Source organism: Heloderma suspectum, chromosome 6 (assembly GCF_057233095.1).
Source record: "Heloderma suspectum isolate Gila_16-S chromosome 6, 16-S_ref, whole genome shotgun sequence".
Classification (NCBI taxonomy): Eukaryota; Metazoa; Chordata; class Lepidosauria; order Squamata; family Helodermatidae; genus Heloderma; species Heloderma suspectum.
The window spans coordinates 17139531-17167488 of NC_139463.1; the positions used below are offsets into that span (position 1 = coordinate 17139531).

General features: G+C 45.4%; 1 protein-coding gene across 1 annotated transcript in view; it reads left to right on the forward strand.

Annotated features, from left to right (window-relative positions):
- ADAMTS8 (ADAM metallopeptidase with thrombospondin type 1 motif 8) overlaps nt 1-9478 on the forward strand; it is a 38642-nt gene extending 29164 nt beyond the window's left edge. Inside the window, exons 5-9 of the mRNA XM_084803645.1 lie at nt 888-1186; nt 2517-2700; nt 4352-4524; nt 6391-6566; nt 7444-9478. Coding sequence (XP_084659771.1) covers nt 888-1186; nt 2517-2700; nt 4352-4524; nt 6391-6566; nt 7444-8188 — 1577 coding nt within the window. The 3' untranslated portion in view covers nt 8189-9478. The remainder of the gene's footprint in view (nt 1-887; nt 1187-2516; nt 2701-4351; nt 4525-6390; nt 6567-7443) is intronic.
- Nucleotides 9479-27958: the final 18480 nt, after the last annotated feature.

Below are 27958 nucleotides of genomic sequence, written 5' to 3' on the forward strand. Positions count from 1 at the left end.
TTCAGTTGACACAGTCAAAAGACTAAATCCTTTGGCAACACCAGTAGCCCTTTTTGTGGTACTCCTTCTTTCAACGATACTGCATTTCCTCCATCAGCATTTGCACATGGCGTTTAGCCATTACCTAACATAAGATAAGCTATGTGGCAAATCTGAACATCTGAGCTGGGGGGGGTGGCTGTGTGCTATGATTTTATAAAGAAATCCTTTCCTTCTCTAGATTTGGTTGTATTCCCAACTGGAATCCAAGCTTCTTCCACTATGCATACAACTTGACTTTGGCTGTGCAGTAGCCAGGCAATCATTCAGTATGTTTAATGTCTGAGTGACTTGGATGTATCCCATAAACTTCCCAGTTTGCCTGGGGGTTAAAGAAGCTGCAGTTGCACCAAAAACAGGGATAAAGAAAAAAAAGGGCTTGCTGTTGCTCTAAAGAGGTTTATAGAGGAGATTATGTTTGCCCCGTAGAAATATAGGTGCTTCTGAACAAGGCTTTTTATCATGCAATGGCCCTGCCACATTCACTGAATGTTATGGGGGCCGGGGGGGGGGCAGAAACCACCCTCTTCCACTTGTAACCCTCCTGCGCTTTCCCATTGTATCTTCCCTCTTTTTTCTTACCACAAAAAAATCCATTAAGAAGGAAAAGACAGAATAGCTACACAATGTCCTTTGACTGGTAGCACACATAATCTTATCTCTCTGTCCTCCCCTCGTAATGTTGCCTCCCCCACTGTTGATATTTAGATTGTAGGCTCCTTGGGGCAGAATTCTGTCTTCCTTTGACACTCTGTAAACTCCATGTAAATTGACTCAGCTGTGTAAATAAATAATAATATTAGTATGGCCTTTGATGCAACCTCCTTGTAACATTCTTCTCTCTCCAGGTGACTGTCTGCTTGATGAACCGGCTGAATCCATCCCCCTTCCCACAGATCTTCCGGGCCAAGTGCCCTTATATAACCTGGACCATCAGTGTCAGCAGATATTTGGCAAAGAGTTCCGACACTGCCCTAACGCCACACAGGAAGACATCTGCTCCCAGCTGTGGTGCAAGTTAGAGGCAGGAGAACGCTTGTGCCACACCAAAAATGGCAGCTTGCCCTGGGCAGATGGGACGCCCTGCGGGACAGGGAAAATGTGTTTGGATGGGCATTGCGTGGCACAAGATGCAGTGATGCCCAAGGTAATCTTGTACTGAGAAGGGGGCACCTATGTCTGGCTAAGGGCCAAATCATGCATGAGGGCTGTTCTGTGATTCCTCTTCCCAATATGTTGGATGGGGCAGGGGGTAGCAAAAAGGATCAGTGGGAAGCTGAAATTGGATATAAGGGACTAGCAAGGGGAGGAGGAGCATTATTCTTTCTCTTCCTGCCATTTTGAAATCTTGCACACACAGATACACACAGTTCAAAACTGCTTTCTCAGTTGCAGGGGGAAAGATACAAGGATCCCATATCCCCTGCCCCATGGGAACATGTTGTTGTTATTTTCACTTATAAAGAACCTAAAATTTACCAGCAGCGCAATCCTATTGGAATAGTCAGTTGCCACCAAACTTGGAGACAGCTGGCTATCCCAAGCAGGGAAGGCAGAGCATGGAGGGGATCCTCTCCTCCATGCTCTGGCCGCCCTGCACTTGCAGCTAGACAGACAGTTTTGGCTTCAGTGGGAGCGCAAAGGCCGCATGGTGCATAGGAAGTGTGATAACGATGCTTCCGCTGTCCCCTCTCCGCTGCCAGGAATGCCCCTTTCTTTCCCATTCCACGCTGCGTTTATGAATGCAGAGACGGTGAAGAACCATGCCACCTACAAGGCAGTGGGGGAGGGGAGGGAAAATCCTATGGCAGTCTAGATACTGTCTAGTGGCCCTCTAAGTCCTGTACAGATATTAAAAATAAAGGCAGTCCCTGCTCACATGCTCATAATCTAATAGGCACAACTAGGGATGTTGGACAAATCTGCAACAGATTCAAATGCAATCAGATTTCTGTGAATCTGACCTGCAGATTCTGCAGTGGACTGGTATTTTTTGAGCCATGTGGACTTGCAGACTGGTTTTTTACTTCGGGAGGGAGGGGGTGCTCTAATTCACATTAGCACAGGTGCGCACTTAGACTAATGCACACTTGCACAAGTGCACACTACCGCTAATGTGCATTAGTGCAAGTGCACATTAGCACAAATGTGCATTTGCAAATGAACCAAGTTCTCATACAAAGAATCCAGTTCTGTCAATGAACAGACAATGGAACAAAAGATACCTTATAATCCGCAAAACACAGAGGGAATAGATTTAACAGAATCCATGCATCCCTAGCCACATCACAAAGGGGGAAAGGAATGCTGAGGAAAGAGGAAAGCATTGGAACAGCTGTTCCTTTACTGGCCGATGGATGGTGCCAGATTGGTCACCCGCTTGCCATTTTGTTCTCCCTGGGTGGAAGGTGAGTCCAGCTGCCCATCGAGAAATCATCTGGAATCAGGGTCATAACTGAGGGATTTGTGTCTTGCAGCCTGCCGTCGATGGAAACTGGGGGCCCTGGAGCTCTTGGGGGCCATGTTCCAGGACGTGTGGTGGAGGAGTGCATTTCTCCCACAGAGACTGTGACAACCCCCTGCCTAAGAATGGAGGCAAATACTGTGAGGGCCAAAGGGTTCAATATGAATCGTGCCACACTGAGGAATGCCCGTCTAATGGTAATCAACAGCTTGCTATCAATGCTTGCTCCCCACCGACTCCAGAAGGAAGCAACACGAGTTTCTCCACACAAGGAGCAGCTTGTGACATGAATGCAGCCATTGTGAGGACAGGACAGGAATCTGGCTCTTAGACATCTGTATTGTAAAGGTGTATCTGCACTACAGATATATATGTCAGCTTTTTATAGGACTTTGAATTTTGGTCTGTTGACCCTAACAGAGAATCTCCTGCACTGTCATGGCTTTCCCCTCCAGTAAATCTTGGTAATTGTAGTTTGTTGTGGGCACAGAGAACTCTCCCTTAGAGAGCGTTCATGCTGCTCCCTCCACAAAACTACAATTCCCAGGGTCCCCTGGGAAAGGGAATGACTATTAACCCAGTTTACATCTATAGTGTGGCTATGCCCTTAAATGTTGACTGTGAGCAAGATCACGACAGCTGTACTTGCGACAGCCGCGTGTCACAAAGAACCCATTTTGTCAGCTTCCGCCTCTGTCTAGTAGCTGGGAAAGAGAAGGGAACCCATGCATGCTCAAGCCATGCATCCAGATGGCTGCTATCTAAGCCATGAATTTGGTGCTACAGCTAGGCAGTGCTTCTTCTGGTAGAATTCACTGGAACTGAGTTCCGGCACTTTTTCTCTATTTTATACACACACACACACACACACACACACCATGTTTGTGCACAATTTTAATGCTCTTTATTACAATTTAATCACCATCTACTCCTGAGGAAGTGTAATCCAAGACTTCCAGTACTTTTTTTCTCCAGGAAAAAAAAGCACTGCAGCTAGGCATGCACAAAGTGCCATGAGAGAAAGCAAGGTCTTTAGGCCCATCATTTGTCTCTGTGCACTGCAGTTGCACCCTGCACCACCGGTCCAGTTTGCTGTTAATCATGTGGTCCAGGTGGGGGCAGGATGAGCATGGGCTGAAGCACCCTGCATGTGTGAACAGTGGGATTACATGCGCTGAAACTGCGTATTCAGTTAATCCCCCACAGTACAGCCACATAGATGCATTGCCAGGTACACGCTTATCATTCTGGATAGAAGTGACAGTAGTGGACACTTTGGCTTGAAGTTATTTTATTTAAGGTATTTTTATGGCCTTCCTCAGCCCAAAAAAGGCTCCAAGGGCAGCTTCCAATCAATCAGTAGACAGGCCCTGCCTGCAGGCTTACAATCTAAAAAGACATGACACACAAGGAAAGGGGGATGGGGAAGGAAACGAGGCGCAGGGGGAATGAAGTAGATTGTCAGCAGGATGAGTGGAACGGCGTTGCTTCACCTCTCATCTTCCAGGAGTGGGGGGAGTCCAACTGGAGCAGGCCCGAATATTCCCTCAGACTGCCTTCTTTCTCACAGGCGGTTGAAGTCAGTTAGCCCTTGGTGGTGTGGACAGGGGGAGTAGAAATGGAACAGACCCTGATGCTATAATGATGGTATAGCACAGATATCAGGGAATGAATAGAGATCATTCAAAAGTTTCAAGTCAGTGACAAGAAATCCAACCATCATCATATCATTAGGAAAATATGGGGTGGGGAAAAACTGAGTGTAAACGCAGGGATTGGTGCTCTTCTGACCCTCTGCAGCTTCATTTTCATTGAGATTGCTTTGGTATCCATTTCGTCTCTTTGCAGGCCAGAGTTTCCGAGAGCAACAATGCGAAAAGTACGACAGGTACAACTTCACAGACCTGAATGGGAATTTGCTGGAGTGGGTGCCCATGTACGCAGGGGTGTCGCCTCGAGATCGCTGCAAGCTGATCTGCCGGGCTAAAAGGGGGAATGAATTCAAAATGTTTGAGAACAAAGTAAGTGCTCCGTCTTAGCATCCACCATTCTGGTCTTGCTTTGAGGGTGACTTCAAAAGCTCTCAGGCAGTTAAAGAGCCCTTGAGCTTTTCTACTGCTATGTGTTGTCCATAAATTCTTCCACGTTATCTTGGACATGTGGAAATCACTTTTCCAGTAGCAGCTCCTGTGAAACTGGGAGAATGGTGGGGGGAGTACCCTATGGCCCCTGCACAGCATATGGAGGGGCATAGGAAACTTCAGATTCCAGATGCGGGGTTGGAGACGGTGCTCCAACCTTGGATCCAGGAATCCACACTCCACCCCCGCTCCCCTTCGCAGCTGGCGTTGAAAGAACTGCGCCTGCTGCCTCTCTGAGGTCAAGAACTCAACCTCAGAGAAGGGGGAAAGGGGGCATTCTGGTGGACAGGGATGGGAAGAGACTGAAGAGGCCAGGATATGAGCTATCCCAAAGCCTTTCCAGCTTCTTTCCCTCCCCCTCCAGAATGCCCCAGCGAGATGGACAAAAAAGCCCATCTAGCAGAAATGCAGAGTTGGGAGAGTGGCAGAGGAAATGATCGCTTCCACCACTCCTCCCGCTCTGCACTGGATGCTCGTAAGCCTCCAATTTCAGAGGTTATGAGCATCGAGGGCAGAGCTTATAGGATTGAGCCCTGAATGACTCAGATAAGTTGGCAGAGAATGGTAGTCTCCATATCCTATATGGCAGGGGTAGGCAGACAGCAGACAGGATCTACTGGTAGATCTCTACATGATATCCAGTAGATCGGTAATGGTTTTTGACATCTGATTTTATAATAATAGCAACAACAAAAATGTTCTTGGCACCCTTAGCATCCCTGATCAGATGCAAATCTTCCCAATGTATGTCTCCTGGGGTGTAGGTAATTAGCTCCACCCTGAGCTTCCACCTGGCTCTGGTTGGTGGACCACAAGGCGCTAGTAAAAACCAAAGTAGATCTGACAAGCCTGACATCTGCTACATGGAATCTCTGGGTTCAAAGACAATATTCTATTGAAACCCAGATGTTTGGCAGTAAGGTCAGCTGTTTGGCATTTGACTTCCTGCCCTGCTTGTGAGTTTCCTGCAGACATCTGGTTGGTCACTGTATGAAGCACAATGCTGGACTAGGTGGACCTTTGGTCTGATCCAGCAGGGCTTGCATGTGGTTGTGTTCCCCCCCCCCCATGCCATTGACAAAACTTAGGAAAGTGTTTGGTTGTGATGGTTCTGATTTCATGGGAGAGACTCAGGGCTTCTTCACACGGAGCTTTTCTCCAGCTATTGAGATTGCTCGCTCACGGAAGTTTGCGGGCCCTTTAGATGATGTTGTCAACCTCCAGGGCATCTCCCACACTGAATGACCTTTTTTCCATTTTTAAATAGTTCAGAGATAATGAGCTATCAAATTACAGTGCTTGAGTTCTGCTTGAGCTCCCTCTGAAAAAGCGAAAGCCACAAGAAGCTAGATTAATGAAACATATGGAAGGGGGAGAAAGAGGGGGAAAGGGGAGGGGGGAAAGGAAGCGCGCGTAAAGGGAGTCCGTCATGCTCCTGAATTTAAAACGGAAGCAGAATGCCCTATTTTAATGTGGGATTTTAGGCTGGTGTAGAGATGCTCTCAAACCATCAGTTTCCATCCACTTGGTTGGGTCACTGGATCCACTTACACACAAAAGCATTTCCCATGCAACTTGGAGAATCTCCTGCGATTGTTGTTAATATGGGGCAGGTAGGAAGCACAGAAGAGTGCCATTTGTCAATCAAGTGTACATTTCAGCCATTTGAGATATTTTAACTTTGCAGTAGCGGTACGCAGAAGGGCAACGTGGGTTCATTTTGCTCTTCCTTTGTTTTTGTATCAGGTGATTGATGGGACCCTCTGTGCTCCCGAGACCCTCTCTGTTTGCGTACATGGTCAGTGCATCAAGGCTGGCTGTGACCACATAATTAAGTCAACCAAGAAGTTTGACAAGTGTGGGGTTTGCGGTGGCAATGGCTCAACTTGCAGGAAAATAACTGGCTCGCTCAACAAATCCAAGTAAGAGACACGACAGGGCAGCTCAGGCCAGTCCTAGGATTGCAAAAGTGGAGAATGGGAGGGTAGAGAAACAATGCACAGAGCACAATAGCTGATCTGATTCCTCATTTAATATGCAGCTAGACCTGGATTTAAGGGTAGTTCTGCATAAGCACAATAGACCCATTGAGCATTGGTGCTAGGACAAAGTGCAACTGAGCTGGGGGATCCGGAAGCCAATGGGCACACAGCTTTGGTGTGTATGCAAGAATGGAAATCCACCAGCTGCTGTTGTTAGAGATAAACGTTGGGCTATTTCCCAGGCTACTCTCAAGAGAGATTGAAGCCTGAAGTTCTTCCCAAGGCAGATAACAATATTTCTTCAATGCTTTGTAGCTTCTTGAGATATGAAATACCAAAGACGGAACTGTAAAACACTACACATCATATTTATGAATCAACCTGGCTCTTTTCCATATCAATCCAATTCCCTCCTGTCTCCAGATTTGAAGTATATTTCTAGCACCTGCTACGTTCATAGGGTGCTCCACCTGATCTAGCAACAGCACAAATTATCTTGAATAAGCCTGCCTCTCTTCCACACTTCCACCCCACCCAAGGATCATGGGATTTAACAGTTTAGTATGAGTGCTGGGCATTCTGTTAGTGATCCTTAGCCCGCTCACATAAGTACAGTTCATAGGATGCCCTGGGGAGAGCTGACAACTTAAACCAATTCCAGTCTGTAGTTTAGAAATGTCCATAAGCTCCAAAATGAGGTTGCTCTTGGCATGGAGTAAATGGAGTGTAAGCAACACAGGTTCTTCCACACTAGACCTTTGTTTGCTTGCGTGTTTGGTAAGCTGAGGATAACAACCATCTCTCTGGTCTTTGTTAGGTTTGGGTATAATGACATTGTCACAATCCCCATGGGAGCAACCAACGTTGATGTCAAACAACACAGTCGCCGAGGGCATGATGGGAACTATTTAGCCCTGAGAACCTTGGATGGCAAATACCTCTTGAATGGAAATCTCACTGTTTCAGCCATGGAGCAAGACATTTTCGTAAAAGGGAGTGTCCTGAGGTACAGTGGTTCCCTTACCACACTGGAACGCCTCCAGAGTTACCAGCGGCTCCCAGAACCCCTTACTGTCCAGGTGTTGACCGTTTCCAGCGAGATGTTCCTTCCCAAGGTGTTCCCCACTCCAAAGGTGAGATACACATTCTTTATCCCCAAGGATGTCCACTTCAACAAGCAGAAGAGCAAGGACAAAAGCTTGGCCAATGTCATTAGGCCCATGGTGACGTCGCAGTGGGTTCTGGGAGACTGGTCTGAGTGCTCCAAATCCTGTGGCTCTGGCTGGCAGAGACGAACACTGGAATGCTTGGATGTGGAAGGGCAGATCTCATCGACCTGTGACAGGGCTACCAAGCCGGAGGAGATCAAGCCCTGCAATGACTTCCCATGCCCCATCTGGCAGATGGGGCCTTGGTCCCCTTGTTCCCAAACATGTGGAGTGGGAGCACGGACGCGAAGCGCCCTGTGCATTGACTACGCAGGGAAACCCATTGCCTCGGAGAAATGTGGTTTGTCACGACCAGCAGCAGCAACCAGTGCCTGCATGCTCCAAGAGTGCTGAGGCAAAGCGAGGGCTGACACATGACCGGAGACATGTGTAACATAGGCTAACTACTAACCTAACCCGAACCAGGCTTGGTACGGCCAAGCGAGGACATAGGTTTTAAAGGCAAATGTGCACTAGTTGACCTGAACAGGGCCCACCTGGTAGACCTGTTTGAAAGATTAGGAGGCATTGAATACCAACCACTCTCTCTGTTGTTGTTTTCCTGCTTTGTCTTCCTCCAAATTGACAACTACCTCAATGAGGGGAAAATACCATGGGATCTTTGACAACTCATATGATTTTTTAAAATATTTTCCTTTTTTTGCAGCCCAATATTTAACATCTAGGAGAAGCATACATGTGTCCTAGGGCTGTTCCCAAAGATGATCTGAATCTCACCCACTTTCACCAAGCCTCTTTGTGGGCCTTATTATAGAGACATCGTCTAAGGATCCATCGCTTTTCAGATGCAAAGATAACCCCTGTGAATTTCAGTAATCATGCATCTCTAGTGATCAGAACAGCAACTATCTGTTGTTGATCCAGGCCCCCATCTTGGATATTAGCCTTTTTATGTGATGGAGTAAGCCACTTAAGCCCCCTCTGACAATGATAATCATGTCCCTTAGTCAGTAGGATTCTTCTGGAGTAAGTTACTTTCCAACCCTTGCTTTAGTTTAAGCAGCTGCTAAATAGGACTCATGATACAAACCTGTTCCACAGGCTTTTGTTGGGATTAGGTGAAGGTTTATATAATGCTTCAAAGATAAACATGAGAACTTCCTTCTTGCTGTGGTTTGTTAGCTCTGCTGCTGACTGGTACTCCATGAGACCTTGGTCAAAGTTCTGCAGTTGCTTGATCTGTCACCTGTACTCTTGCTGGAGCAGCATGGCATGGGAAATGGCAGTGCCACATTGCCATTTAATTCCCACCTCCCAGTTGCTGGAAATTCAAAATGGCAGGTGTGGTCCATCCTTCTTTTTGTAGTCTGTTGCATAATGCAATCTAAGAAAGGAATCTTGGCTGCCTCTTGTCTCCTGGCTTGGGTTGAGTACAGTTTAGCATTTCCTCGTCCATAGAAACTCTTCGTTGCTTCCCGTCCTTTATGTATTTGCCAGCTATATATTTAGATGAGATTATTCATAAAAAGACATTAGAACTTTATCGCTGATGACTTTATTACTTGTGAATAGTTGGCCCAGTTTCAATGTGTATAATAATATGGATGTGTCAGTATTTACACTTATAGCTCCAGTACTCCCTGGCTTGTTCTACTTGTGGATTTATTAAATGATTCATGTTTTCAGTCTAGCTTTCAGATTAAGGCAACTCAAGACTCATACACATGAAACAGGGAACTGGAGAATAAATACCATATTACTGCTATTGTACCAGGGAAATGTGCGTGAAAGTTACGGCAATTCCTGCTGATCCTGTTTTAGGTGTATGATATCATGCTCAAAGATGGCATTAACAATCCCCCATACAAATAAGTCTGATCAATGTATTCTGGTAAGAAAGCAGTGACTTTCACATGAATTAGCTTTTACTAGAGCTGAGCAAAAATTACTCATGGATTTTCCACAAATACTTTTGGAAGTGCTGGAAAACACCTCTTCTTCCTGGGATTTTTTTTTCTGGTGTTCCTTTGAAGACGTTAACTTATTGCCCTCACTCTCCATTGCTCTCAATATGATTGCCTAGACAGCATTCTGAATCTGATGGCATCCTGTTCACTGTGTGATCCCTGATCACCCATGTGACTTATCTAGGAAGGAGTGAGATGCAGCAACTGCAGGAACACATGGTGCTGAAACTGCCACAGCTAAGGAAAATAATGGCATTGAACTGGACTGCAAAAAAGTGTTATTTGGAAAGCAGTTGTAGCTCATCAAATTGCTAGTTTGCGCCTGAAAATTTAAATTAGAGACTATTTGGCACAGTTCTAGCTCATAGTATACCTTTCATATCACCCAGCCTTGACTAAGGCTTTATGCTTAGTATTATAGCCCTAACTAGTATTATGCACCACTTACAAGTTGTATATTCTTAATAATGGCTTATCGACCCGTAACACCAAATTACTGTATGGATTATAAAAGGCACTGGAGAAGCCTGATAGCAGCAGAGAGCTCAGGTGTAGAGCCTTGCTGTTGTCATTCCCATTGGGAAGGATGGGAAAGGTAATTCCCAATACCTTTCTGACTCAATGGACTGAACTGGGAAGCACTGGGAACTACATTTCCCATGCTTCCTGGCAGCAAAGGACATGCTCCTGAGCCCACATTGCTGCTGCCAACAAGCAGGAGAAATGTAGCTCCCATGCTGCCTGGGAATTTGTTGTGACAGAGCCAGCTGACCGATCAGGAATCCTAGGGTTTGAAAGTAGACATGGGCAGCCAGTGTGCAAAAAGCAGGCACATATTTTGGAATTAATTTTCAAATTCTCCCCCACTCCCCCGCTTTTTGTAAAATAAAACAGGAATATTGCTCACAATATATTTGAGCCCTTATGCTGGAAGTTAAGAGTCTTCCTGGATTGATGATGATGATCCCATACCAAAGCATTAAGGATCATCCATTCCGTATTTAAGGGTTCTAAGATGTTTTTACGTCCCCCCCCCCTCTGCCCATCCCTTTGTGCAACTACATCTGATTCTACTGTGTTATATTTACTTTGCTTCTTGTTTTATCCATATGCTGTGGCTGCTCCCTATACAAATGCAAATTTGTGCAATTGCGAAAACAAAAAAATCAAATCCTGTAGATAGGCAGGCGACAGATCAAAACAGCAAAATACAGACAGAACAGATTTTATACAGTCTGTACATCCCTGCCTCACACTACTTCACACAGGAAATGTCTTCTCTTTAGAGACTTACAGTGAGGAGTGGAGTGTAAAGGATGCCCCATCTGTAAAAGATACGCGAGTCAACTGTGTCTGTTCAGAAGGACAGAAATAGTAACACTGAGTTCCAGGAACTATCCTCACTATCCTTTTTCATGCTCGCTTCCTTGCTGTGCTTGGTGCTAACTCTGGATTTTGCAGTTCTAACTATATATCACATTCATCTCTGTGTCTTACACCAATAGGTGTGATTCCACTAATCATTCCAGTGGGGGAAATGGGAAGCCAATAGTGCAAGGCAGTGAGTGCAGGCACATAGAATCATATAATCATAGAATAGTAGGGTTGGAAAGGGCCTATAAGACCATGTTAATTTATACCCAGCTCCTAAACTCTGGTTGCTGGATCTCAGGATTCTAGTAAAAAACCAAATACATCCCACAAAGCCTGCAGCCTCCCACCTTTGCTGTAAGAGGTAGTAGTCTCTTTGTATGGCTTTAGAACAGCCTTGTCTGACCTAGCACCATTTGGATGTTTTGGACTACAACTCCCATCAGCCCTAGCCAGCTGGGCCAATTGTCAGGACTTATGGGAGTTCTGATCCAAAACATCTGGAGGGGCCGAGGTTGGGGGAGCCTGCTTTTATTAGGTCATCTAACACCACCCAGTGGCATCTAATACCATCCTTTGCACTCGAGGTTCTACGGACCTCACAGCAGACCCTTCTGCATCAAGATGGCCTGCATGGGCCCCCAATTTCTTCTCTAAGACCCCCAGTATCAAAGCCTAAATAAGATGACCCAGAATTATATACTGGCTTAATAGAGATGGGGGGAGGTGTGTGTGTGTTTTGGGGAAGAATACTAATTCTGGTTTCAGTATTCAGCTGTTTCAGGGGCTGGGTTGGATTCAGCATTAGGAAAGCCATGATGCATTTTGCTGGAGTTTAATCTGGGTTAGAACCCAAATTTCACATCACTGAAGTGGCAGACTTCTCAAACCTCCCCAAGGGAGGGGCTGTGGCTCAGTGATGGAGCACCTGCTTTGCATGCAGAAGATCCCAGGTTCAATCCACAGCATCTCCAGGTAGAGGTGAAAAAAACTCCTGCCTGTAACTCTGGAGAGTTGCTACCAGTCAGTTTTGGCAATACTGGGTTAGGTGGACCCCGGTTCTGGCTCAGTATAAGGCTGCTTCCTCTATTCCTAACCTGATGCCCTCCAGAAGTTTTGCACTACAACTCCCAGCATTCCTGGCCATTGCCCATGCTGGTTGGGGCTGATGGAAGTTGAAATCCAAAACATCTGGAGAGCACTGGACTGGGGAAGGCTGCTGAAGAGGGATCGTGTTTCTGCCTTTAGTCCAGGCCCAGTGCTTGCTCATTCGTCTTCACCACTGCTGTTATCTTGTCATTGTCTCCCATTTGGCTGTTTGCTTCTGAGCAGGCGGGTGGTGTTCCTAAACCTGGAGTCCTTCCATCCCAGGCAGGAGCCCTGCCAAAGCCTAGGAGAACAACCAAAATATCTCCCTCTGGCCCAGAGTCTGTCTGGCCCTAGGGCAGACGCCCCATCAGTCAGTGAACTTTCACCTTCTCAAGCAAGCTGTCTTTGATCGAACTTGCACCAGCATCAATGGGCTCTGGCAGCAAGTGATGTCATAGAAAAGATCTGCAAGGATGTTGAGTATTGGTGTATTTAGATGGCTCTATGGAAGGGAACAATCCAACGTCCAGGTCTTACTCTCTCTGCCTTTTGAAGTTCCCACAGTTTTGATCCTTCAGATTGCTCCCTCCCCCCACCCCCAACTGAGTTCATTTTGCTTTTGAAAGAAAGCCAGAGGACACTAAGCAATTACTACTGTTTCTCTTGCTCTCTGCTCATTTCTCACATATTTTTTCCTTTTTTAAAAAATGAGGATGTTAACTGCTTGAGGATTTTGGACTGTGTTTCTCCACCTCCCTCCAAGTTTGCCACTTAAAGTGGTAAGTAGACTGTGGCACGTATTCGTCATCAGTTAATCCACTCGAGCAAAGATGCCTCAGCGTGGCTTTTCAAGCAGCAAGCTGGTGCATCTAGAGGCAAATAGAGCTACTCACCAGCCTGCTGCTGGATCAACCCATGTGGAGATCAGCTTGAGAGGGCATGTGCTGGCCAGACATGTCAAGAGGGTAGACCGAGATGTACTTCCCTGTGAGTTGACTGGCTGCTGGTTGAAAAGGGAGGGTGAAAGAGGGCTTCATCGTGCCATTTCTAGCAAGGGGCTGGCATGGATCTTCCTCTCAATTAAATGCCTCCACCTTGTGACTCAACATAACATCTGGGATGCTAGCTTAAAGCAACTCCCAGGCTACACTTGGTGCAAACACACCAAAAACAGCATTTGGGGACAAGAGAGAATAATTTGGCCCATCTTGCCTTGGAAATGCAAGACTCCATGCTGGTGCAGAGAAAAACGTAGAGCCGTTCTACACATTACAAAGCTGAAAATGATAGAAATCTGGATGGAACCACTTCAGACTGTAGATGGAAGGTCATATATTTTTCTGAAATGCTTGCCTATTTAAAAAGCTCCCTGCATGTAGCATCCTTGCATCATGGAGAGGACTGTGCTAAACTTTTCTCCTTGGTGTGCTAGTTTACTACATACAGGGAGTCTCATTACATGGGGAAACATCGACACTCCACCTCGATACAGTCCAATGCTACACAGTCCAGACATCTTCCAACACATTCTGCGTAATGCACAGAACAACTTCTCGACAGTGCCGTGCAACGCCTGTCAACAGACGGCTGGTTTGCAATCAAAGATCATAGGCGTCCTGTTTTCTCTTGCTTTTCCCCTCTGGAAATGAGCTCCGAGCAGCATTCTGTGGCACATCACACATGTGTAATTCCTGATGCCAGCAGCAAAGGTCATCAAGCGTCTGGCTGTTCGGACATTGCAAGACACGGTGCGTTCTTGGGAAATCGCAATAGCATTCCGCAGCGTTGCCTGGCTGCTCCCGCCCAGGGCCGCAGGAGTGCAGAATGTGCTCTGGCAGCCCTGAGAAGGTGGGCCCAAGGCAGGGTTTGACCCTATTTCCTACAGACGGCAACCTTTCAAACAAAGCAGCTCTGCGCAGTGTGTGTGTTTTAAGAGGAGGTTCTTCAGCTGTTGCTGTTTGGCTCAGCGTGAAGAGCACAGCTTAGTTCCGCTTGTGTGAAAAGGGTGGGGGGAAGCCTTTCACAGAGGATCTGCCATTAAGCAAGTGCCCTGACCTTTGGCATCTTTTTGATAATAGAAGGGAAGCTGGTTTTGTTCCTCTGGAACAGAGCAAGTTAATGACTGCCTAAAGGGTATCCCGCTGAAGGGTATCCCGCTGGAACAGCCACAAGAGGAGTGGAACAGCCTTAGCCTGAAACATACATATTAGGTCAGGGGGAGGCAGCCTGGTGCTTTCCAGATGTTTTGGACTACAACTCCAATAAACACTCACCATTGCCCCTGATGGCTGGGGCTGATGGGAATTGTAATCTGAAATAACTGGAGGGTGCCAGGTTGCCTAATCCTATATTAGAGAGTGGTTTGGGGACTTCCATTTCCTGAGAAGTCTGGTGTAGCACAGCAGCTGAGCTGGGAACTAGGAAGTCCCTGGTTCAAATCTCCCCTTGGTCAGGAATTCATTAGGTGGCCTTAGGCAAGTGACTTCTCTCTTTGTCCCTCACACCTACAATTTAGGGATAATAATATTGTGACATCCAAACCTGGCAAAGGTAGATTATTGGTCCATGGGCTGTGGGTGATTTGTTAACCACACCAACAACCCACCTTTGCCAGGTTCAGATGTCATAATAAGCCACGGTGACTGCCTGCCATGGCTTGAATATTCAAAATGACCACACGCACCACAACCCACTGTGGCTTAAATAAGCCCAGGTTCGCATGATTAAATAAGCCACGGTGGGCTGTGGTGGTCATGCAAACCTGGGCATTGGGGATAGCATGGTTAAGAACCAAAAATCCCAACCCAGCCTGGCAATAATCACAAACCAGCATTTCAACTCTGATGGCTAAGCCAGAGGACAATAGAAAAGTATCCCCAAGTTTTTAGTATGGTTCGAAGATAGGGTTGAACCTGGGAGGAAAATGGCTGAAATCTCCAAAGCAAGAGCCCACTCACAGATTTAAGATGGAGGGAGACTGAGAGAAGGATTCTCAGCAAAGTTTAAAGATCCGCTCTTAAAGATCCAAAGATTAAATATCCACTTCAAGACTCAATTGCCAAACTAAAAGTATATTTTTTTTTAAGAGCATTTGTTGCAATTACTTTTTTAAACCAGCTTTTTCCAGGTGACAGGAGTTGTAGTCCAACACTTCTGTAGGGAACTAGATTGCAGAAGGGCGTTTTATACATCACAATAGCATGAGCAATGTTTTCTCAACATAGGTTTGTCACAGCGGTCATTCATTCGAGCAAAGGTTTGTCTTTCACAGGCATTTGCCAGTATGTAGGGAATATTGGCTTGGTTTGCATAATTTATACAAATTGCCAAATGCAGCTTCTGTTCGTGTAGTTTTGATATTTCTTTTAAGTATAGAACATACGCTGACATGTGTAAAGGTGTAGTTGCAGCACAGCTTTCCATGTTACCAGTTTAAGTGCTGTAGTGTGAAATGTCCCTAGACGGAGTTCCCACTCTGAACATTGGAAGGTGCTTGTGGAGACTGCAAGGACAGCACTGATGTCTGCCTGATCCTGCTTCTCTGGTGTGGGCTGCCAGAAACGGAAGGGGGATTGGCAAATCTCCTGGCCTTCCTCATGCAGAGCACTGCTGTATTCAAAACTGCTCCATAATTATGTCTGAAGTTGCCTCATCCTGAGTCAGACCTTGGGTCCACCTTGCCCTGTACTGTCTCTCCTCTGGCTGGCAATGGCTGATGTGCATCTCCAGCAGAGGTATTTCCCTGCCCTGCTGCCTAAAGTCCCTTTAACAGGATATGTCGGGGATTGAACACGGGACCTTCTCCAGGCAAAGGCACAGAGCTATGGCCCTACTCCATCAAAGGCACTTCCAAATCCTTTAGAGAGAGAGAGACTGAGGCAGTTCCTTTAAACCAGGCCAAGAAGTACAGTTTGGGGCTTCAGATTCCACTTCTGGTAGCGAAGGAAAGACAGTGGCCTAAAACTTTGCCCTCAGTTTGAACTGTGCCTAGATAGAATATCTTGGATGCTCCCACCGCACTTCGAAGGTTCTGGATGCAACCTGAAGCAGAAATTCTTAAGTACCAGGACAAAAAGCTGTTTGAGAAGCTTGGCCAGTTCAGGAAACTCCTAGCCAGAAAGCTTTTCCTTGCCAGACAGCTATCTTCATTTTGTAGGCCCAAACTTTTTGGCAACAATCCCAATTTAGCAGGATATAGAGAGCTCCTATAGAAGCCAAGAACATTTCTTATCCTGTGAACAGGGTTGGAGAGAAGATAGGGTTCCTTATGACCGAGGGCTGGTTTTCTGAGCCAAACCACTGGACTTGCAGTTTGCATTCTTTCAGTTATCCCAGAGAATCCTTGGATGTTCTCATCTGTTTGCAAGAAATAATACCTTGTCTCCCGCTATCTTCCTTCTCCTTATGCAGAGCTGTTTCCCAGTACAATGGTAGATTTTTTTTTTTTTTAACATATATCATTTTACCGGCATAATTTCTTTTCCATTAAACAAAAGATTTGTCCAAACCACACGCTGTCTCTTCTGAGATCTGGGAAAGGCATGCTGGGAAATTTGTAATCCAAGGTTTTCTGGTTTGCGCTTTGTAAGAGCCCAGTTACAAGATTTGAATTGGTGCTCATTCTCCACTCCTAGACCCATTCAGACCCATTTCTAATAATCACGGAAAGTCTTTATTTAGCATGGATCAGATGTGAAATACTTGGACAAACAGAATTTGGGGGTGGGAGGGAAGATTGCTCATTGCTTTTGATTCAATATTGGTGTGAGGTTACCTGGAGATCAGACAAGGGGGTCTGCATAGCTGAGATTCCAATAATGGGAGTATTTAGTGGTGAAGATAGACATACCATTCTTAACTGTGGCTTCTTTACCAGCGGAATGAGCCTATCTTTACATCTTGCCTTGCACACGTACATGTCTTATTAGCCAAATGTTGGACTGAAGCAGCATATGTATGTACATTTATTCATGAATACATGTATTCATTTATGCATCTATTGTTCACCTTGCCAAAAATACATAAATCATGAACTCTCAGAAAACTTGAAGAGATGAGAAAGGAATGTTGGTGACGTCATGGACACTTGCCAGGAGGCACCGATCATACTCAGCATCTCCCTGACGTATTGGAAACTTGCAAAGCCATTCCCTACCCCACATCCCAAGAACTTGTTGGTATTTTCAAGGCAGCAAAACACTGTTCACACCACTTCTGTTAGACTTAAAATGTTGTGTCTGTCTCTACCCTGTGTATGAGGTTATCTGCCGGAAGTGAAATTCCAACCACCCCAACAAAATGCTGGATGCTGTCATTTTCTTGATTCATTCTTCTCTCCAGCACTGTGTTTCCAAACTCAAAGGTCACCATGTGCGTCTTTTCTCTTGGGCTGCAACTAACACCTCTTTGGAATATGCCCGGTATTTTAGCCTGACATTTCCCCGAAGCTGTGTTAGAGATATGTTCATTGTCAGAAAGCCGGTGCTACAATCAGAATTGGGGAGAGCAACACCTCATCTATCAGTCCTGTTGGTGCAGCCTGCTGTTGGGTTTTCTCTTTCACAGAAAAGTACTTCTTAGTCTATGAGCTGCTGCTTTTAAAGCCCAATTTCGTTCTTCATACTGCTTGTGCTTTGCTGAGGAGGGGGGAAAAACTGAAGCAAAATGTACACAAATCCCTACTGAAACAAGTGTGATGCAGTGGACACCAATTGGCAAGGACCCATGACATCACGAACACTCTAATACAGAAACCTCCCGCAGGAGAGGTGGGTCAGTGCTAGGGTAGGCACAAGCTTTTCTTAGCCTCAGAGAAAGGAGATTGGCCTCTCCCCTCCATCCTTGGCAATATACTCACTCTTTGAACCACACTGTTGAAGTTGAGTGGAGCAGCGCTTTATTTTTCATAGACATTTCATTTATCTTGGGAACCGTCTTTGAGAGGCTATAAGTTATGCAACAGACTTCTCTGGCCCTGTTTCCCATCTTTTGATGCTTCCTACCCTCAAAGACCACTTTTCACATCAGTGTGCATGCCAAAGGCCCCTGCATATTGCAGGGGACAGTTGAGCATATTCCAGGCTGTACTTTCCAACTTTACTCACCACAAAATGAGACCGTACTCTCGGATCTGGCCAACACTGCCCCCTTGCAGCTGTGCATTGCAGTGGAAGGAAGAGCACTACCGGCAGACAAGTGGAACCCATAAGATTCCGAGGAGTGCCAAGGTCCCCAGAACACAGTTTGCCAACCACTGCATAAGACCTTCTGACATCATTTACGTGCATTTGCCATGTATGACCCCCATAGAACAATTAAACTAACAGTCTAACAGAACCTCATGGGGCCAACAACACTCTTGGGTCTGCTCCCATGTTACGTGCACGAGCAAGAAAGAGGCCATATGGTGGTCAAAGATGCATGTTTATCGTGTTCAAGGAATCAGCCAAGAGTCTGAGAAAGAAAACTAGCAAACCTCCCCAGATGCCGACGTGCTGAATGCTGACCACTTGCATATTTTGGAGAGCTGGCTTCACACACACACGTTCATCACTTGACTGCAACACCAAGTGATGACTTTCATGTGTGAATGGGCCATTGCAGAGAGAATTTTCCTGTCGCCTTACAAGCAAAGCTTTTCAATGGAGCCCTAAGTGTGAAGAAATCAAGTGATAGTGTGAATCAGGACAGAGACCTGTGTCTTTGGTCATTTTGTGGCTGTTTCTTTCCACCCCATTTTAAGAACACAAGTAGGGAAGTATAACACACAAAGAGGGATTCGGTATGAAGCCTGAGGCAGAGGGCAACTAAAGGGTGACCACTGCTTTCAAAGCCTTGTTATGTCAGATTCTGCTTTATCCGACAGGAGTGCTACCAGTGGCAAGATGTAAATAGATATAACTACACTACAAACGTATATCAATTAATACTGATTTAACTGTCATGATGTCTCCCAAAAAGAATTCTGGGTATTGTAGTTTGATGAGAGCTACCTAGCCCTCATAAAATTACAGCGTTGACAGCTCCCAGGGGAGAGGGGAATAGAATTGCCACCACAATTCCATCTCAAGTTAAGTTCAAAAAAATTTGAGGGGTCCCCCTTTGGTGAAAGATTTGAGGCTTCTACAAAAGAGTTTGGATAAAACTACTTATAAATTCCTCACAGGAGGGTCCACAAATCCCTTAGGTTGTTGCTCAGTTTTGCCTAAAGCAAAATCCAAAGCAAATTTGGACGCTCCTTTTTAGGTGAAACATCTGAAGAACTTTGAGGGATTCTTCCCAAAAACAGATTAGATGTGACTAAAGATGTCTGAGAAGGGTTTCTCACATCCCTACTTAAATCATTTTAAGCCTGTAGCATTAAAATGCCTCCTTTGGGATGTTCAAATTCAAATTCTCTTCTAGTTGTCATCTTCATCCTTCCTGTCTGCACTGCCCAGTTCAGTAACACTAATATTCAGCTGCATTTGGAATGTCTGCCTACCTTAGCCCTTCTTTAAAACAAAACAAAACAAAACAAAACAAGAAAACCATGTAGCATTTATGGTGATGTACGTAAAATAAGTTATATACAGGATTGATATGTATATATGTTTCCCTTCAGTGAAGGATTGTAGCATTGTACTGAGCCTCTTGTAAAAGATATTTATTTTGTGTACAGTAACTGTTTTTCGTGGGCGGGAGAGAAGGGGTGACTGTGCTGCATAGTGCTGCTGGTTCTTCCACCTTTTCAATTGCATTTTGTGTGGAGGGGCAGGTAGGGAAATCTTGCTTCTTTCTCCTAACTGTTTAGTTGTATGTACAGCTAGGATATCAGTATGATTTGGCATGGAAACCCGGGAAGCTGGTTCCAGTCAACCATTCCCGACAAAAATAAACATTCTAATTTTATTTTTCTTTTATAAAAAGCAAGACAAAAGGAACCCCTGCTTTCTCTCTCTCTCGAATCTTTAGAAACAGATAGCCAATTGTAGGACTAGCTTTTAGATGTGAATAAAAGACTTCCTCAGTTAAGATTCCTTTGTCTCGTTTTCCTTTTTTGGTCTGTATTTGGGATTCGTTCTGAATTTCCTCCACTGTAAAACCTGACTTCTATATATGCCTTTGTTGTTTAAGGTGAAACTGGGTGCTCTGTAGCACACACAGGCCAGGGAAATCCAGCATTGCAAAGGGGTGTGTGTGTGTGTGTGTGTGTGTGTGTGCATGTGCACTGCGGATGCAGTTTGCAGGGGACAAACGGTGAACAGACACTTACCCCTGGCCAGTGGAGGCTGATGACTCCTACTTCAGTGGGGCTGAAATCCGCTTTGGGTTTCAGACAGAACTCTAAAGGGGCTATCCAAGGTGCTGAACCCATTTTGGGGGCAGGGTTCAGCTCTTTGGATAGCTCCTTTAGCGTTCTGAATGAAACCCAAAGGGGATTCACAGCCCCACTTAACTAGGAGTCACCAGCCTCCTCTGCCCCTGACCCCACCTGCAACTTTCCCTTTGCAGGTAGCCCCCCCACCCAGATACTTTTCTCCTGGAGGCTTGCAGTCACTTTTTAGCACTTTAGATAAAACTAAAGCTGCTTCCAAATGATGCTTTTATGACACCATCATTTTTATACGTTTACAAGGGATCCATACATCATCATCTTGCACTTGTAACCCTCCCATATTTTCCCACCTCTTCTTCTGCCTTTGTCCGTACCGCAGAAAATACATTAAGGGGGAAAAAAACAGCTGTGTGATGCCTTCTGACTGCTAGCACTAGGATCCCTCTGTCTGGAAGCACCCCTGTTGACATCTTCCATTTGCAGACCTCCCGTTTTTTTCCACATCATCTTCTCTTTCCTTACTGCAGAAAATGCATGGGGGGGTGGGGAGCACAGCTACACAATGCCGTCTGACTGTTAGCACTAGGAGCCCTCAGCCAGAAGCACCCCAGATGATATCTTCCATTTGCAACCCTCCCATGTTTTCCCATTGCTTCATCTGTCTTTTTTTGTACTAGGAAAAAAAATCTGTTAAGGAAGATGAAATAGCTGCATCTTGCATTTTGATTAGGAGTCTCTATCTGGAAGCACCCTAACAACCAACCCTAAAGATCTCTAGCCCAATACAATCTGCTCCACCCTTCCTCAACCTAGAGCACTGCAGATGTTTTGGACTACAACTCCCTTCTTCCCTCAGCCAGCATGGCCATTGGAGGGCACCCAGTTGGGGAAGGCTGGTCTATTCCAAGTGGCAGTGTCTCTTCCAAGGGCTAGGGGAAAGGTCTTTCCTAATGGTGCTGCTCAAATACCAGAGACTGAACCTGCGGACTTTCTGGATGCGAAGCAGGCACTCTACAACAGCTAGGGCCCCTCCCCAATGATAAGGTTAAAAAAAGACCCTTAGAGCTTATTATCCCTCCTGAAGACAACAGCAGGGCTGGAGGGGACAGCAACAGGCCAGGGCCAGCTCTGCCATGCAACAAGGTGAAGCAGGATGTTTCAGACAGCTGAATTTAAGGGCACAGATGAAGGGTTAGAGTTTGATGTCTGAAAGGTACAGCAAGATTTTGTAAAGGAAGGCTACAGAACCAAATCCAGCCCACCTGGGGTCTCAATTTGGCCCTCTGGAGTTCCCCAGATGACCACCACCCCCTGGCCCTGGCCCCACTCCTCTTCCTCTGACCGCTGATCGGTGGTTTCCTTACTTTTGCACTATGTTTCCCCATTCTAAAATATTTAAATACTTCTCCCAAGGCTTCCTTACTGGCAGTAAGAGCTTTAAGCTGAAATGTACTCGTATTATTACCATTTTGGCCCTGCCACTTTGTCTTCAGCTCAGCTCCACCCACCGCTGGAATGTGGCCCCTGAGGGCTTCTCCAATATTGAATTGGAGCGGAAGAAGTTGAAAACTCCTTTTAAAGGGTAAGCTCTAACATTGCAGGCTGGTGGTGGTACGCCACTGTCTTGGGCCTGCACTGCAGAAGACTGATCTTTAGCACAATCTATTGCAATCCCCAAAGTATTGGCAAGCTCCAAAGAGTGACACATGTGACAAGCACGTGTCTGAGAAATGCTGACAGCCAACTCGGCAAAAATCATAGCCTAAGACTCTTTGCTCACTTCCCAGTGTGTTCCAAGCTGGTGTATATTTTCAACTTTGGATGTATTTATCCCTAGTCAAAATTAGCCCAGAGGCTATAGCTTATTTTCTCGATGTGGGTATTTTGGATCATGTGGGCTCTGCTTCTGTAACGCATCTCTACAATTGCCCCATGCTTAGGTCACATAGTGGCTATGTTATATTTTTAGAGCATGACATGATTGCTGATCTATTATTCTATTTATATGTACAGCCCGAGCCAAAGAAGTGTCTAGCATTCCACTTGAGGATGGTAAAAATATGACTAGCATATACAATACAAGGAAATGCATTTGTTCCTGAAGACCAGTTTCATGTCTTCTTCAGAGAACTATTAAGGAGCAATGGGGCTGAAAAGTTAAAAGAGAACGTGAACAGGATATGCTGTCTGCAAAACATAATGACGCCATGTAGGATCATGTCTGTACACCATTGCCACTAAACCCTACTGGTATAAAAATAATAATGTAGTAGTTAGAGTGCCAAACTAGGAGAGGCCTGGGTTCAAATCCTCACTTTGCCATGAAGCTCACTGAGTGCCCTTAGGCCAACTGCCATCTCTCTGCCTTACAGGTTTGTTGTGTGTGGGAGGAGGAGAAAACCATGTACGCTGCCACAAACTTCTTGGAAAATAGGTAACAAACAAAATTAGAATTATAACGAAAGATAGCACAATGCGTGCATGCTCACTCCAATGTGTGTACTGTAATTGTGGAAAGGAGTGAAGTGCTTTTACTAAGTGCTCAAACTGGTTCCCATACATTATATCAGAAATCTTTATAATAATCCTGTAAGAGCTATGGTGCGACCACACTTAGAATACTGAGTACAGTTCTGGTCACTGCACCTCTAAAAGGATATTGCAGAGCTAGAAAAGGTGCAGAAAGGGGCAACCAAAAATGACCAAAGGGATGGAGCAATTTCCCCTATGAGGAAAGGTTACATTTAGGACTTTTTAGTTTAGAAAAAAGGCAAATTAGAGGGGACATATGAGAGGTTAATAGAATTATGCACAGTGTAGAGGAAGTGGAAAGAGAGAACTTTTCCCCATCTCTCATAATACTAAATCTGAGGTCATCCAATGACACTGAATGGTGGGCATTTCAGGACAGACAAAAGAAAGCACCCCTTCACACAGCACATAGTTAAACTATGGAATTCACTTACACAAGATGTGGTGATAGTCATCAACTTGAATTGCAATCCTATACCCACTTACCTGGGAATAAGCCATATTGAATTCAGTGAGACTTACTTCTAAGTAGACATGTACAGGATTACACTGTACATTAATTAGTCTGCAGGTCTGTTAGATTCATCAGTCTGCAAACGTTTCCTCCGTTATCATCTTCTGACAAATCAGATAAAGATAAGGCTTAGCACCACACCCTCTCTCAGAAACATCTTGTCCCTTCTTTTGAGTTCCTGTTAACATTGAGTCTGAAGCTTTGTGTCACCCGAAACTTTGCACATCACTTTGTGAACAATGGTTGGTATTAATAAAGGCATTGTTGTACTTTCCTGATCGTGTTTATAGTCATTCACATTTTGGAAGTCCTGACATCCTGTGACATTCCTTTTTCATTGGCTAAGGTCCACATCCTGCAACTGCCATGATCCACAGCATTGGCCCCTGAAGTGCTGGATGCTGGATCAAAATCTTCAGGATGGCTTTCATAGCAGAGTCCTGATGAGTGAAATTATAATTCTGTTTGGCCAACCAGTTGACATATCTATAGTGTCCTTTCTTAGGACATGCTACTGCGTGACACACAAAATAAAGTCAAATAATTTGTAGCTGGGGGTGGGAAGGCAAAGGGAGAGGGAAACTTGACACTTGGCAAACTGAGGGCTAGTTCATTTATGCATAAAAGGGCACAATCCTAACTAGATAGGCGTCTGCCTCCGAACTCAGAGGCGACCGCCTATCCAAAGCAGAGCAGGAGAAGCACAGAGGGGATCATTCCCTCTGCACTTCTCCTGCCCTGCTTTTTCTGCTAGATAGCTGATTGCGGCTGTCTAGCTCCAGGAGCATGGAGCAGGGAAGGAGGCTGCTGTATGACACATTGGATGTGTCATACAGGTATTTCCGCCCTCCCCGGCCTGGAACGCTCCCAGCCACGCCCCTTTCCAGCCTCTCCACACTCGTCCTGCGAGCGCGAAGGACAGGGCTGTTCCACGCTGCCTCCGAGGCAGCGTGGAAGTGGGGGGAGGTCGGTTCTCCGGGAACTGACCTTGGAGCACAGGCTCTGAGGTCGGTTCCCAGAAAACACCATATCCTATGGCCATCTAGCAGCTGTCTAGCAGCCATAGGATTGCTCCCTCCATCACTTGATTTCTTCTCGCTTAGGGAGCTTCCAGATGAGGCTTTTATTGTGCAATTGTCCTGCCTTGTTCACAGAATTTTACAGGGTTTCATATGCTAGGTGGTGCTCGGAGCTGTTCACTTGGAAGTACCTTTGGTTATGGACTAACAGCTGAAGGTGTGAATTGATTCCATGGAAAAATATTGTCTCTGGGGTGATGTGAGGGCTCTGTCCAAACCCAGCTTCAGCATTCTCAGGCAGCTGCTGAGTCCCTGGTGTCTGGCAGGACCTGCCACTGTGCCGACACCTGATCTGGGGACCCCATGCCATGTGGCTAAGAGTGAGCCGCCATTTTAATTTCCCACAATGCTCCAGAGTGGTACTACATAAGGGGCATTGTGGGAAATGTAAAAGACAGCTCAGACCCAACCAACTGATCTTGCTGGCAATGCTGCTGCTGCTGCTTAATGCTGCCACCAGGTAAGCCTGCTGGTGCCTACAGGCATTGGACTGGGCCAACTAGATGGCCCTCTGCTGGGGAGCCAACCCTGGCTCCATCTGTGGTGTTAGATCTGTGATGATGCATTCACACATGACAAATCACCACGTCATGTTGCAATCCTGAAGTGATGAAGATGCATGTGCAAAACCAGCCCAAATACTATCCAAAACCTTGGTCTAAAGTTAGCTAACCCTCCTTCAGAAGGAGAACTGGAGAATGGTGACAGAGCCTCTTAAGCTTTCAGAATAAATCAAGGAATGGCAAACCATTCTTCAAAGGAAGCAGTAAAAAGCTGCAATCCTTGCAGAGCATTGGGAGGCTCTGCAATCCTTGCAGAGCCTCCCAATGAGGCAGGCTGTTAATTATGGCAGAGGGGGCACTAAAAAAAAGCTGAGGCTGCACATAAGCTAGTCAATTTATTTTCTGGTCAAGGATGAAGTACCATCTAAGAATCTCTGAAGCCCCAAATTGGAATAGAACTTCATCGGTCATGTTAATGGACTTTGACTTTAATGGCTGTTGGATCAGATTCATAATGCCAAGGTTTCGGAGACAGTGAAAAGTGTTATCAGAGCAGGGTGGCCAATACTGCAATGTTACTGAATGTCCCAGGAAGAGGTAATGCCATTCAGAGTTACAGCATGGACAGCACCAAATGCATCATGAAGAAAGCCTCATATTGGGTTTCTTGGCAATGGAGTGAGCATTTATGATCTATGTAACAACTGCTTCCAGAAGGGTAGTGTGTCCATCTGTGTTGCAGCAAAGAGAACAAAAGAGTTTTGTGACACATTAAAGACTAACAAAATTATTACAGCATAAGCTTTCATGGACTAGAGTCCACTTCATCAGATGCAACAGTAAAAACAAACAAGATGAAAATTGGAGCATGGCAGTTTTTATTATTATTGATCATACAGTCAATCATACAGAAGCAGCACCAATTTACATGGCAATTTGGAGAGGAACATAAATCAGGAAGGAAGGCCTGTGCCCTGAGGAGCTTACAAACAACACTCTTAAAATGGGAGAGGCTGCAGGCACCATCATGACTACAGGAATAAAAGGGAGTTTGCATCTTCTGCCCTGATGCTAAACACACTGATTTAGGAATAAGCACCAATTTGTTGCAGAAAGGGATTATATATATATATATACATATATATATATATTTCAAAGTAAAAATGATAGAACAAGCAACCAAGTCTTATAGTAGCATTCTTCTGTGTACTTTGGTTTGTCCTTTGGTCTCGAGTCCTGGCCTTGTCCTCAGCTCCAACTTCTGGATTGCTCGATGCTGATTCCTGTTTTGTCCTCATCTCTGCCCTCTGGCTTGTTCATGGATATTGACCTCCTGGCTTACCTTGGACAGCTGCCTGCAACTCAGCCATGACGCGACCATGTTCCACATGGCAATCACAATAGCAACTGACGAGTTATGTAGAGACAGTACCATATTTCCACAGGTATAAAGTGCATCATCCATTGCAGGAAAAATCATAGAATCATAGAATAGTAGGGTTGTAAGGGGCCTATAAGACCATCAAGTCCAACCCTCTCCTCAATGCAGTAATCCAAGTTAAAGCATCCCTGACCCAGCTTCATCTTGAATGCCTCCAGTGTGGGAGAGCCCACCACCTCCCTAGGTAATGGGTTCCATTGTCATATTGCTCCAACAGTCAGGAAGTTTCTCCTGAAGTACAGCCGGAATCTGGCTTCCTGTCACTTGAACCCATTATTCCATGTCCTGCACTCTGCAACATACAATCAGGTACAGGGAAAAAATAATAATTTTGTGACCGAAATATAGCAGGTAGCTACCAAGCCATACTACAGGAAATGGAACTGGATGAATCTCCATGCCACCGAATATCTGTTCACTAGCAATGGTAGTTGGTGCCTCAGGGGAAGAGTGATAAGGCAGGAGAATGAAGATCACATATTAAGATGAGGGATCCCCTTCCGACTCCAATGTATTTCACATGAGGTATCCATAAAGTAAAGCATTCAGCTTCTTGAATTCAGTGAGTGCTTTTATTTATTTATTTATTAAATTTCTTAATCACCCATCTGGCTGGTCACCCGGCCACTCTGGGCAATGTACAATAGTACAAACCATCTAAAACCGTAAAATTAAACATGAAAACATCATTTTCTAAAAATACCCTAACCCACCCAAAATGCCTGCCTGAACAACCAAATTTTCAATGCATGGTGGAAGCTCATTAAAGAGGGGGCATGGTGGAGTTCCCTAGGGAGGGAGTTCCACAGAGTGGGGGCCACCACAGAGAAGGCCCTCTCTCTCATCCTCACCAGCCTATCTGTCCTCACCAGCCTAGCTGTCACACAATCAATTCTGTGATTGGTCTTGTCCTAGTTTGAAACATGCCAGCTCCAGGTTTTTGGGTGCCCTTGGGCAAGACACCCTGAATAGTTCCCCAACCTCAGTGAGTCTACCTTCTCACCACCCTTGTCACCTGCTGTTATTGCTCCTTGTAACATATGCATGATAATGTAAATGTTTGTGTTTGAATTGTAAAGTGTTATCCAGGTCAGTTAGAGTTAATGGAATGTTGGTGTGTGTGTGAAAGGTGAGAGGGGCTTGTGAATGAGGGAATACTAAGGAGTTTACAGGGAGAGAACAGACAGGTTAATGGTTAGACAGGGTTTAGGGAATCAGAGAATGTACATCTAGTGAATGGGGTTTGGGGTGAAGGGTTTAGAAGGGTTAGGTAGGTTATGAATAAGTATAGGATGATTAAATAATAACCTATATAATTCTTATTGTATTTAATAAAATTTTAGTTGTTTT